The sequence below is a fragment of the Lipophrys pholis genome (assembly GCF_963383615.2).
Source record: "Lipophrys pholis genome assembly, chromosome: 15".
Classification (NCBI taxonomy): Eukaryota; Metazoa; Chordata; class Actinopteri; order Blenniiformes; family Blenniidae; genus Lipophrys; species Lipophrys pholis.
Window position 1 is genome coordinate 6,121,319 of NC_137642.1, and position 13,720 is coordinate 6,135,038.

Consider the following 13,720-nt stretch of genomic DNA (forward strand, 5'->3'; position numbering starts at 1 on the left):
TGAAGATTAAGGCGGATGGAATCTCATAGCCAGATAATGGTATTACAATAATAAAACCCCATTCACACTGCATACTCATAGAAAAACAGAACATTGCACTGATGTGAGCACGCTGGCATTAAATATCACTTGATTCAACCCTGGCTATTTATCAGCAGTTCAGTTAAAAAAAAAACAATCGAAGAATCAGGTATAGATAGTAAAATATTTTAATTAAATATACAGGAGGTCATATCATACAAAATGTCTTTATTTTTTTGTCTTGCTCGCCAGCTGGGTGATTGGTAAACAGATGGCTACTGTATCAAAAACACTTTCTGGATGCACATTAATGGAAATGACATGAAAACAAAAAAAAAAGTGAAACGACAACAAAAGAAAAGAGTATCCTAATTCTTAAATTGTAGTGTTTGTTTGAGACTAAAATGATCACGGTGACCTTGAAACAGAGCAAACAAGGACACAGCTAGATTGTGTAACCAACTTTTATACTGTTTTTTTTAATACTATTTACAGACTATAACAGTTTATATGATAACAACCACGCAGTACTATCTACAGTGCTATTTACACTGAAAATAAGACGTGTGAGAGAGAGAGAGAGAGAGAGGGGCGTTGCCATGAATTGTTCCCGTATGAATGTTTTGTACAGGAGCCAGCACTAATGCCAGTTTTACCTACACACAGCAATGTACAGTACTTAATCAGAAAGTAATGTCTTTATCTAAGTATAGTAAACCTTTACAGTTTTTTCCTCTTCTTTTTGAAAAAACATCAGACATGTTCACTGTGTATTTCGACTATCCTGGATTGCAATTATAGTGGTTGTTAAAGCCAGCACAGGTGTTGTCTTTCCACCTCGGGCTACGGAGCACGGTAGGCATATTTTATAGACTCCGGTACCTTTTCATCACTGCTCGAAAACACAGAGCACACATGCCCTGCAGGTGAGAGACACCAAACCTGTGTCAATATCAACTATCAGTAAATCTTTGAAAGTTCTTGTATAACCGACTGCCTGGCAAAGTTAAACTAGGTGAATAAATGCCTTTAAGCACAAATACTAACCGTTTGTTTCAAGCGTGACTGTTTACATTTTTAAGATGTTAAATCTTGTGCCTTACCCATTAAGTCTGGTGTCTGAAGTGTGCCATATGCTTTTTCCCGTGTGACTGTCTGCTGCATTTCAGACGAGAGCGACGGTAATATCGACATTCCTACCCTGCTACAGAAGATAAACCTTAACAACTGTAGTGCTAACTCTAATCCAAGACTGCGAAAGGCACAGATATTTGCAAAGCAGTAATATCCTAAGTGACAACATTCCTATCAAATCATACAGTGAGTCTTCAGCCTGTTGAATAAAAGAGTCTGTTCACCCCAAAAAAAAAAAAAAAAAAAAGTGTTTCAAGTCAAGAACAAAAAGATGAAATGCTGATTTTTTTTTCTCTCTTTTTTTTTTCCTTCTTTGCGGTGAGCATTCCACAGCAGACGGCTGCTTCATTATGCCGCTCCTACAGACGAAAACAAGCCGCTACAGTCTACTCGTCACAAGAAAAGGGTTGCGGGGGTCAAATTACTTTCAATTTCGAAAGCAAAAAATTATAACAGCTTTTTAATATCTCTGAACAAACAAAAACAACAACAGAAACATTCATGTTTTGTCAACAGAACGAACAAGCCAACTGCTTATGTTGCATTGGAGCTGAAATATATCATGAATGAAACCTGAACTGAGAAAAAGTGAGTCTACAGTACATCTGTCGTACACAGCACCTCTCAACGTTACGTTGTGATAAAACAGTTCATGTTATGCAGCACCTCACCAAGTGTCTATTCCAAGGAGTCCAAGTGGATTAACTGCGGCACAAACAGGCAACAGAGTTCAGCGTGGAGACATGTAAACAGATACAACACCACGGCCTGCCTAAAGAGTTAGAATGCTCTTAACAGCTGCTGGACATTGTTTGCGATGGCGAAACGCATCTCTAGCTATATAAAGAATTTCATTTACGTTGTCGTGTTACTTGTAGTGTTCTTAAGCAACAAAGTTTAGCCCTCAGACGCAGTAAACAAATGGCTTTTCTCTATTGCCCTCCACTTTTAACACATCCGGAGCAACAACCTGACTCACCGTCACTGAGCCCGGCAAAACTGATTTGTGAGCACATACACATGAGCATTGTGCAAATAAGGACACAACAACAAAAGATACAGTAAGTGGTGATACAAAAAAAAGAACAGTGCAAAGTATATAAACAAAGGCATACACAGATAAAAAAGAAATGGAATTTTCAGTCCGACTGACTGACGCATTCATCTGCTATCAGCCAAAGTTATATAATCAGTGTTTTGTTTCGACTGAGCCACAATCCCCGAGAAAGAGACAGAAAAACAAAGAGAAGCTGAGACAGTTTCTGATGACGAGGAGGGAGAGCGGAGAGAGAAAAACAAGGTCTTCTCTCGCTCACAGTCTGGTGCTGGGATGTACCGAGGACAGCTGAGGTGGCGGGAGGGTCGAGAGGGGGTATAGATGGTGCAACAGGTCCCCGTACAACGCTGCCCCACCGGGGTGTCTGTAGAAGTGGTGTGGGCTGGGGCTGGAGGCCAGCAGCTGCCTGTGGAGCATCATGGAGTGGAACGCTAAGGGGGGCACGAGGGGCGACACGGCGGACTGGCTTTTCAGGTACTGCAGGCCGGGGTGCTGCTGGAGCCCGTCCTGGGAGACCAGGCTGCCGTGGGAATAGATGCCAGCGTATAGGGGCGCGGCGTGGTGCGGGGGAAAGGCGGTTGTAGGGTGGCCTTCGGGGAGATGGTTGAGGTGAATGGCGTGGGCCGGCTCGGCTGGTTTCAGCTCCTCCGGGTCGCTGCGTCGGATTGTACCAGCAGGATGGATTGGGGTCACGACTCGCACTTTACGTTCAGGGACATCCTCGCTATCTGGCTCTGCCAGGCTCCGTTTGCTGGGTCGGATGGGACTGGTCAGCGATGAGTCGCCTGAACCTTTGGGGCTGGGAAATGGCTGCGACGACTCTGCTGGGCTTTGTTTGGGGGGAGAGATTGTCATGGGAGAAACTCGGCACGCTTTAGGGTGGGAATCCAAGCTCTGGTGCATGATAGTATATGGGAGAGTGCAGAAGGGGGGTTTGGAGAAGGACGAAACCCTCTGGGAGAGGGGTTTAGAAATTGTGAAGTCTCTGGGCTCGTCGTCGGCCTCTCTGCTCTCCCCGTGCGTTTGAGTCCTGTCACTGTAGTGAGACCTGTAGGCCAAGCCCTCCTGCTCCAGACCGCCACAAACAAAGCTCTGGCTGCCTTCACGGTCCCTGGTGTAGTGCTCTCTCCGCTCTCCGCTGGAAAAGCCAGCCATCCTCTCTTGGCTCAGGCAGTTCTCAGTTTGCCTGTACAGACTGTGGAGGTGAGGCGAGGAGTAGCAGTCACCTGTGTAGCTCCGGGGCGGAGCACCTGGGCCCTGCAGGAGCTTCTCCCCTGTGTTTTCCACAATGTCCTGGGTATGGCTTCGGGGGAGATAGGGCTGCCAAGGCGCACTGACCTGAGGCTGAAGGTGATGGCTCGTGCGGCAGCCGTAAGTCTCCGAAAGGTCCCCAACAGAGCTCCTCTCTGATTGTCCACTACTGGCTTGCTGGTGAGGCTTACTGCTCTGGGCATGCTGGATAACTGACGGCCTGAATACAGGCGCTACCTCGGGCATATTGTCGGACACACCGCCTAGCCTCTGTCCCACCACCTCTTCCTCACCCTTTCTCTTGTCCCTCTCCCGCTCAGCCACTGATATGATGGGTAGAGAGGACACAGCCGTGGGAGGTGGAGGCTGAAGAGAAAGAGATGTGAAGGAAAAAGGGTTGGACTCACACACTTGAGACAGGAGCTTCTTTTTAGCCAAAGGAGACATGACCCCCTGACTGGTTTTGCAGTAGGCGGCCGGCTGTCCGGGGCCCTGAGCAGATTCCTTCTTGATGACTACATAATCTTCTTTCTCTGGGAAGGAATCTGTGCTCAAGTCTATACACTGTCTGTCCGCCTGCTTACACATCGGCAACACCTTTCCCACTCTCCCACCGTGACTTTCTAAAGAGTCTCTGACCCTGGAGAACGGCTCGGGCAGAGCAACATGTGGAGCAGGTTTATTCTGATCCCAACGATGAGGCAGATAATGACTTTTAGGAATGAAATGCCCTTCCGTTTGCTGTTCACACGTAAGTTTTTCTTCGAGAGCCTCTGTGATTTGTCTCCACTCGGGCTGGGGACCGGGCCCTGCATGGAGGGGTAGACCAGCGTGTGGCGCTCTGCATTCTAGCTCTTTGGGGCAGAGTGAAGACGGCTGCTCCAATGCTAAGGACTCCTCTTTCTTCAGGGTAAGATGTAACTCTTCCTCCTCTATTAAAATGGGTTCATCTCGCAGAGATACTTCCTGTTTTATAGCTGCAGACAGCTCGTGGCTCTCTTCTTTCCCCTTGGAGTCCTGCATGCGGGAAAATAATAGCCGTTACGTTTTGTCAAAGAGAAAGAGGCAGGACATTCCAATATTTTCTTATTATTACGCAATTTAAGAGACAACATGATGTCAAGGGAAAGGACAAGGCATTGATGAGAAAGCGGAGGGGCATAAAAATGAAAGTGACACGAGAGTGAGGACAAAACTTGGTGAGGCAGCAGTTGGGAGAGGCCTGCGACTGACCTGTGATTGTTCTTGGCCTTTTGTTGCCTCCTCTCTGTCCTTTTTACTTCCCACCTTGGGATTGTTGAGGCCTTTTAATTTCTTGGCCCCGACACCTTTGGCTTTGGCTCCTGTGACCTTCTCCTGGCTGCCCTCCTGCTTCCGAGGCTTGGCCAAGGGGAGGGGTTTGTCCTGCTCACCTTTAATGTGCCTCTCGTAAGGAAGGAGGAGCCTGAGGAAGAAAGCACACACAGCAGGTACGATCAAGTCGGGTCATGTCACATGTGGAGAGCACATTTGTGTTTTGAGTCAGCAAACACAAAAATCATGTTAAAATTCAACGTTTCACGATGGGAAAGAACCCCACATATACATCTTAATGCCATAAGACTGTGCAAATGCAAGTTGTTGTTCTTTTTTTTTTTCCCTGAACATAAACCGCTTTAAACCACATCAGTATTTTGTTGAGTAATAGCAAAAACAGAACTAGCTACAGCTTTGCCACAAGCATGCAGTGTATCAAATACCGTGCTTTAATGCCTCCTTGTTTTAATACCTGGCAAGTATTAACAATCCTATTGTAATTAAAGTAGGTTAGGGGAAATCCAGGCTCAGATGGGTGCCAGAGTATGTGTGTGTGTGAGAATGTGAATAACCAGTTGTCTCCAGCTGAGGCAGATCACATTTGGTATTACTTTAACCTTGACAGAGGAGTGTGTGTGTGCGTGCGTGCGTGCGTGTGTGTTTTTATGGCAAGTTACTGCGGTAGGATATAAAAAGGAGAAAAATATCTGGAGGAACTGAAGTCAAACTGTTTTAGGAACCTCACAGCAATCAATATCTAATTTAATCAACTAATATGATTAATGACAGAAGCCGGGGAAGTGATTAAAGTAATAAAAGATGTCAGTTGGTAACAGTACGCCACAGTTTTCAACACATTTGATTAAATGTATCTGCACAATGCTCCTACTTAATTAGCTACATACTCAGTGACAAGGAACATTATGTAGAATAAACATCCAACTATTTCTGACTTCTGTTATTTCTCTTCTGAACAGATCCCAAGATAATTTTCCATATCTGATGTCATAACTAATAGGAACATTAAGATCTGGATAACATAACAATACCCATGTGTAAAATAATGACATGAAGAAACCAGTGAGGGAAACTTTTAGTCTTTTTATTGCTGGGAGAAGAAAATGGAAATTGGCACCGGACCAGAAATAAGAAACGCCGTGGAAGAGGAAACCAAGACAACTGAAAAACTCCAACAACTGCAAAACTTCAATAAGGACCTCTGGAAATCTCTCTTGCTCCTCTGTCAGTTTCTTTACAACAACAACCCATGAAAGCTAGACAGAAACATGACTTTCTCAGTCATGAGAGAAAATAAGGTCTTCTCGTGTAACGACAAGAGACGGTTGTGCTACTCCTTTTAAGGGACATGGCGGTAAAACAAACAATGAATCAAGAGCTGTTTCGCCTCCTCTTCAAAAGGAAGAAAAAAGCCTCAGAGAGTTCAAGAGGCTCTGTGGGATTTTTTGTTATTTTTTCCTCTGAACAAAAGTGCTGGCAGGGAAAGCGGTGAAACTACATTTCATACAGCTGGTCTGGCACCAGGCCCCAGGCCAAGAAAGGAAATGTACTATTAAATGTGACTTATTGGAGAGACAGAGAGCAAAGAGGTTGTGAAAGAGAGGAGAGGAGGGAGAGCGAGCAGGAGAAAGAAAAGGAAGAGGAGGGAGAGAAAGAGGGAATAATGACATGTTAATGAAGAGCAGAAACCACTGCGAATAAAGAAAATAACGAATCCTAGAAAACAAGAGATGAAAACATGCACTGCTTTAAACTTTAAAATAGCAACAGTGCTACTCATTAGAACCAGGGAGTTGCCTCACAGGCTTTCTATAATTAGACATTGTTGCACGGATGAAGGAGCTATAATAAATATTTCATCCAGATAAAGCCCATTTCTTCTTGCTTGACAATGCAAATACCCAGCTTCCTTTCTATATATATATATATATATATATATATATATATATACACACACACACACACACACACACACACACACACACACACACACACACACACACACACACACACACACACACACACACACACACACACACACACACACTCGCCTGCACTGTTGACTATCAGCATGATCTGTGGGAAAGAGATGGCTGCCTTGGCTGGGGTCAACTTTATGGAATGTCAATATGAGGTGGGGGGGCTGGGGTGTCGCTGGCCCCGATAATGTAAGAGCTGAGCCCGGGAAATTACTGAAGCCTTAAATAGTTTCAAATGGAAAGTCTAAGATGTTATGTTGGCCGGGAAGCCAAAAAAAATCAGGCTCAGGAAATTCCCTTCATTGTCAGATATTATTTGCATTGTTACACTTAACAAAAAAAAAGGTCTTTCCCAAGATAAATAAATAAATAAATAAATAAATGAATAAATAAATGAATAAATACGCAGCTTATTATGTTCTATGATTAATTAGTTCCATCATTCCACTGGACACCCACTTGTTTTCTTTTCTATCCTGATCTATGTAATAAAACCAAACCATATGTCAGAAGCAAAACTATTTTCAATGTCAGAGACTAGTGAATTCTTGTGAATGTGAAATACATATAACCTCATCCCGATTGTGTAATATGATATAATAACCACTCAAAATACAATGCCTCTACAAGTAGCAATTTCCTCCAAGACAAGGGGATGGGTTGAGCTTGGCAGGCAAAGTATTGGTTGAGAGGAGGCCAGATGTAGTTCAGAATTTGAGCCACTTGGAGGCGCATTTTGCTCTAACAGATTCAAGAAAAGAATTTCATCAAGGCAGGAGAGGCAACATTTTTATGAGGTCAATAAATACTTAACTTCCTCTCATGCCAATTTATCACCTGGCTTTTGTTTAAGCAGCCGTTTTCCAGTGTTGATAAGAAGCAACTAAAATATGTGGTGGAGAGATTAAACATTGAACAGTTGGAGATAGAAGCTGTCTGGTGTAATTAAGATTAAACGTATTTCATCATATGTGTACAATGTGTCGTATCCCAGTGATCTAAAGAGCAGGAGGATCAATAACTGGGTAATTCATAAACGCACAACTGTCAACTAAGCAGATCTCTGCCTTTGAAATAATGGATTACACACACAGCACCCCCACCCCCCTGGAAAAAAAAAAAGACAACTTGGCAAAAACAAGGTGACTTTACCAGCAATGTGCTGCTCTCATCTGAGTTTTGTGTTACAGGAACAAGCAGTGTGCTCAAATCCAAGAAATGCCTAAGTCACCAAATAAGTGGAAAAAGCCTGCAGGCTGTTCCATTTCAACAATTTCCCTCCCATCCGTGCTGAAATTAATTTTAGCTGGTGTTGTGTTAAGATCACAAGAGCTGCTCCATGCGTTAAAAAAAAAAGGGAAAAGAAACTATTTAAAGAGCTGGTGGACAAGCCCCCGGGGCTGTACAAAGATTTGGAGGAAAGAAAATAACTCACTTTTACAAGCCTGTGAGGAACAGAGAACAAAATAAAAAGGATAAAATCCAATCTTTATGAAATCTAAGTGCAGTGATTAAGCATCATCGTGGCAATGAGGAAAAGACAATGAGCAGTGTGGGGGGAAAAGGGAGAGACGAGATGCCAGCAGAGGGATAAACAGACATTGTAACTGGTCCCTCTGCTTTGGATTCATGCCTCAAAGCCCCTCTTTTGTCTCGAAGCCAAACCACTTGAGGTGACCCTCATTCATGCAGTTAAAACAGGAGGGCAGCGCAGGAATGTATGAAAAACTTAAGTCTTTTGTCAAGTCTGAAAATACCAGATTTAAAATGACCTCTACTGTTCCCCTGGGGTTTGCTCTCATTAGCTGCTGCTGCAGCTTGCAGTAAATGTTCGCCATAGCAGGTGTACGCCACGAGTGCTAACTGTTTAAAATAAACGTGGACTATTCTGCATACACTCAAGTCCCGCAGTCACTCAACTATTAATATCCCATAATGTACAGAATATGTTCCCCTTTTGCTGCCCTAAAGTGGACCGAAAGCTCAGTTAGAGTGTCATTAATTTAATTTGCTACACTGAACTAGTTATTAATCTCAGTAGACTTGAATAGATTCCCATACAGTCGATTGCCTGTCACACATCAGTGCTATAATTTGTGATTTCTCTTTGCCACAAGGGAAAGAAACCTTGGACCTTTTGATTAAATTCCACACATAAAGAAATCGCTCAATATTGTGATTTGTTAAGATTGCTGCGGATAAGAAAAAACCCCTTTTTTTCATCCTTTTAAATCACTGAATGCTCAACGAAGCATTTGTCTTACGGAAAGCCATCTAGCTCTCAGAGGTTAAAATAGCTGCCTGCTATTTTAGTATGAAGAACATGCAGCTCTTTTGGCTGCATTCCCACTGCTGCTGAAGTCCAGATTCAGAGGAAGAGTCATGGATATACAAAGAATTTGGCCACGCTTTTGATACAGACAACATGTTGAGACATTGTTTATGCTGCTCAAGAATGCTGACAGATGATCCACAACAATGTTCTCATTTCTAAATCCCTGCAACCCTCCTTTCTCTGCTGCTTTATTTCTTATTATTGAGTCACACTGCTTGTTTATTAAACCCCCTCCCTCCCTCCCCTCCTGCTTCTCTCAGGTTTGGGAATAAAAAGGCATGAAGTTGATACTCCCTCCACACCACCCTTACTGCAAGCCAATGATTCACCCAGCGTTAGAACAAGAGACCAGAATAATTGAAGTCTGTGTTTGGGCTGCAGCATTAGAAAAAAAAAAAAAAAGCCAAGCTAATGTGTAATGCGCCACATTTGATGCATCTGCAAAACAGCAAGGACAATGCAGAGAGCTGCTGACGAGTGCATGATACAGAGCCCTGGCAGAATAAAATCTAACAAAACAATCTTTTGTCCCCTTTTCCTTCTAAATAAAAATAAATAAATAAAAAAAACTACTCTGTTATAATTCGGGGTGTAAAGACTGACTCAAGGTTTCCTATTAATGTGTTTTCATATCAGGAGAGCAGCTTTAGTGAATGCAGAGGAACATCGATACCAGGAGGAATGAATAAAGGCTGAATCAATAAAACATCTCGTCGACTAAAATTGGAACAGGCGTGCATCTGTCTTAAAAGAGACACATATCTGCATGATCTGAGCCAGTGAATATTTCACCAGCCTCAGACTCCATGTACAGTACATCTGGCAAACATCTAATACTTTAGATGAAATGATTTAATCCAAAAACTCCTCATCTGTGCTCCGCGCTATTGCCCAAAAACCTCAGAGTTTTTAAATAGCAAATTATTCTAAATTGCTACTCTGTTGCCATGGATACCCCCCATCCCACCTCAAAAAAAACCCACCCCTCCCTCCCAAATATCAGCCCGGTTGTGCAATTACATTAGACTGCCAAAGCATGGCGAGGTATTAAAAATCAGTAACAGGCAGAAAAGAAGAGAGATAGTGGAACGTGATGTTTCTGTAACAAGAGATCACGTAGGAAACCAGGAAGATTAAATATGTAGGAGCTGTTAAAAGGCGCTGACCTGTATAATGAAAGAAACAGCATGAAGTGCAAGGCAGGGAGTGAGGGAGGGAGAGTGAGAGAGAGAGAGAGAGAGAGAGAGAGAGAGAGAGAGAGAGAGAGAGAGAGAGAGAGAGTGAAAGGGAGAGTGAGGGGGGGGAGCGTAGAGAAAATGGCACAGCACAGAAGCAAAAGGCAGTCTATTTCAAGGTTATTGATGCCATCTTTTTCATGACCTCATTTTTAATTCAGAGCGCTGGGCCCTGACAGCTAATCTCGGGAAACGGTTTAAATAAATATCATTAAAGCTTCCCCGTAGCTGCAGCGGCAGACCTTGGCTTGGACATTTCTACATTGATTTTTCCCCGTGTGCTAATGAACGGCGCTCTGTGACTAAACAACAGTAACTTTGAAAATGACAATTAGCTGAGGTTATCTCCTGTTCAATTCAAGCTATGTAACTCCATTTCTACCAGTGATTACTGCCTGCTCCTGGACAACATAAATACAGTGATTATGCCCCTGGCTCCATTTTTCACAATAATATCTCCTAGGAAACCATTTCATATGATTTTACCATTAGGGCTGTAAAGGGATAATGTGTATAATTTAAAACTGGAGCTGAATGCTTGTGGATATTCACCATCTTTAACCCAAATAACATCAAGACGGCCAAGAATATCCACTTAATTGAAAGCAATTATGTCCTGAAATATTGTTTCTTTTTTTCCCCCCACGAGCCGGAGACTTTTTATTTCCTGCTCTACTCTACTTTAGTCCTGTGAGACAAATCGGAAGTGATCCTTGGGAGAGGAGAGGAAAAACATAGGTGTTGTTCCAGTTTGTACGCTGCATATTCCTCCCTGTGAATTATATTTCTGTAGCACATTGACTAATGATTAAAGGTGGAAACAAAGACGCCTCTGGGGAACAAACACACACTTCAGCGGGCCCACAAACAGCCTCATTCATCATGCAGAGAGAATGGCCGTGTTTGCTGAGTTAATACAATGAAGCTAATTGCCCTCCAAGCAGCCCAAACACCAAGGCTCAGCTAAAATTATTCCCCTGAATGGAAACTTGCTCAGCTTCAGCTGATCTCTCTCTCTCTCTCTCTCTCTCTCTCTCTCTCTCTCTCTCTCTAACACACACATACCCCATCACCCCCACCCCTCTCTCTTACACCTTCTCTCTGTCAGCCTGATATTCACTGCAGTGTGTGGATATTATTGCTTTGTATTGATTCAGCATTATTTTCTCTCAGCTGCTTCTCGGTGGCTGGAGAGGGAAAGGCCAGCGCAGCAGCAGTCACACCTCAGCACTTCCCACATGAATTCGTCCCGCCCGCCTGCCCACAGCCCCATTTACACCTCACAGACTAATGAACAATATTGCTTATCACATCTGGCCATAAAGTAATTTCTACGCTCGTTGCAACAAAACAAAAACGATAAGCATATTTTTGACGTTAGCAATAACCTTTTTATTTTTTCTCTCGGCGAAGTGTCTGTTAACCCAGGTATTGAGAGTCATTTCTATTATAAGTTAGTCCATTGCAGCAAATCCATCTTTGAAACATAATCGTCTGGGGGAACAACTGGGACTGCAGTGTAAACACCGAGGGTACCCTCAGCTGAACATTTAGAGGCACACTGTCAGCTTGTCTCCAATCACGACACCCTGAACAATGCACTCTCTCACACCTATGCTTTTGCAAATTTTCCTCGGAAAAAAGAACGGAAAAAAAAAAAAAAAAAAGCAGCCGCCTGTGCTGGTAAATTCGCTTACAGCATGCAATCTTGACACAATATGAAGCTGCCTGGCTCCCTCATATGGTACTGCTGGCATATTGCTATATTACTGACAGGTGTGTGTGTGTGTGTGTGTGTGTGTGTGTGTGTGTGTGTGTGTGTGTGTGTGTGTGTGTGTGTGTGTGTGTGTGTGTGTGTGTGTGTGTGTGTGTGTGTGTGTGTGATCCGTGCTGATGCATGAACCTGCAGCAGCCGGAGGGATGTGGAGAGGGTCGCCGGCCCCGAGGAATGACCTGCTTCATGAGCGACTGGTTATCTCTTGCTGGGGAGATCGTATTTGGCATTTGTTTAACCTTGGGAAAGTGGGCGTGTGTGTGTGTGTGTGTGTGTGTGTGTGTGTGTGTGTGTGTGTGTGTGTGTGTGTGTGTGTGTGTGTGTGTGTGTATTTGTGTGAGTATGTGCAAGCAGCCCTGCATAATACCCTCACAGCTCCCTCAGGATCACATCCATATGCTTGCTTTGGTTTGGTAATACCATCTGAGTGATTATAATGTGGAAGTTCAAAATGCTGCAGTATCTGACTGAATGATTAGATGAATACATTAAACTGGTGTTTTCAGTTTTATCTTGCGGCTTTATGTGGCTGTGTGCATATTTCGTGGAGAGTATAGCAACTGTACATATGCATATACATACAGATATGTATGTATCAATGTAGGTCTGTTAATAATTAAAAACTTAGCTGGTATTTTAAGCTTTTTAATCCTCTCCAGTTGGCTTCAAGCACACAATGGGTTTAAATTACAGCATAATTGGTTCCATAGTGGCACACAAGTGATCAATTAATCCTGAGACAATAACAGCATCCCACATCACTGCGAATTGATTTTGGTCCATTAGGAATGTATTTCTTAATGCAATCAGAGCTGCATGCCATAACAATGAGACTGCAGGATGATTTGCAGGCTATCCCTCTGTGGCAAGCACCGTTCTTCATGTATGTTTAAGTGCATTGACTTTCCTCCGAGAAGATCAATATTTGTCTTGTCGTGTCCTGATGTTATGAATAAAGCATTGTGAAATCACATTTGATGTAGCTGTGAAGGAGTTTACTCACTCGAGGCGATGCAAACTGTTCCATGTGTGCATGCATAACAATATGTGTCACATATAACCGAGTAACGTAATAACTCACCTCTCGTAGTGTCTCCGTGTACACGTGGCGGCGCTTGTGCTGCTGGGGTTGCCGCCCAATTCATCATACACATGCTTCCACTGTCGGCGCACTGTGATCTGGAGGAATGGATGGGAAGACAGAGTGATAAGACAAAAAGAGACACAAAGGATGACAATAAGATTAATGAAGAGGAAGGAACATTTAAAATATATGAGCCCAAAATAAAAAGAAACACACATAAAGAAAAAAAAAACCATAAGTGGCTGACATCGTTTCAAGGTCTTGGGGAGTTACTGAGTCATGATGTTCCAGTTATTGAATCCTCAACACTCAATTCTCTAACATAATAAGCTCTGTTAACATCATGCAGTCAGTTGTTCCTGCTGTAACCTCTTATCCAGTAACAGATGGGAATAACGGACAAGAACTACAACACACACACACACACACACACACACACACGAAAAAAAAATTAAAAAAATCCAGGCAGCCACAAAGCTAACAAAGCCTTGACATGAAACGTGAGATAGTCAGCTGCAGATATGTGGGCTTTTAAA

At 43.2% G+C, this 13,720-nt stretch overlaps 1 protein-coding gene across 2 annotated transcripts in view; it reads right to left on the minus strand.

The window, feature by feature from the left end:
- Positions 1-193: 193 nt before the first annotated feature.
- The window catches only part of arid5b (AT-rich interaction domain 5B), an 87,227-nt gene continuing 73,700 nt past the window's right edge, over positions 194-13,720 (minus strand). For both annotated transcript variants that reach the window (XM_080481399.1, XM_080481398.1), the window contains 3 exons: positions 13,182-13,279; positions 4,697-4,907; positions 194-4,480 (listed from right to left, as the gene is read on the minus strand). In XM_080481399.1, the coding sequence (XP_080337525.1) occupies positions 2,468-4,480; positions 4,697-4,907; positions 13,182-13,279 (2,322 nt within the window). In that variant the 3' untranslated portion in view covers positions 194-2,467. The remainder of the gene's footprint in view (positions 4,481-4,696; positions 4,908-13,181; positions 13,280-13,720) is intronic.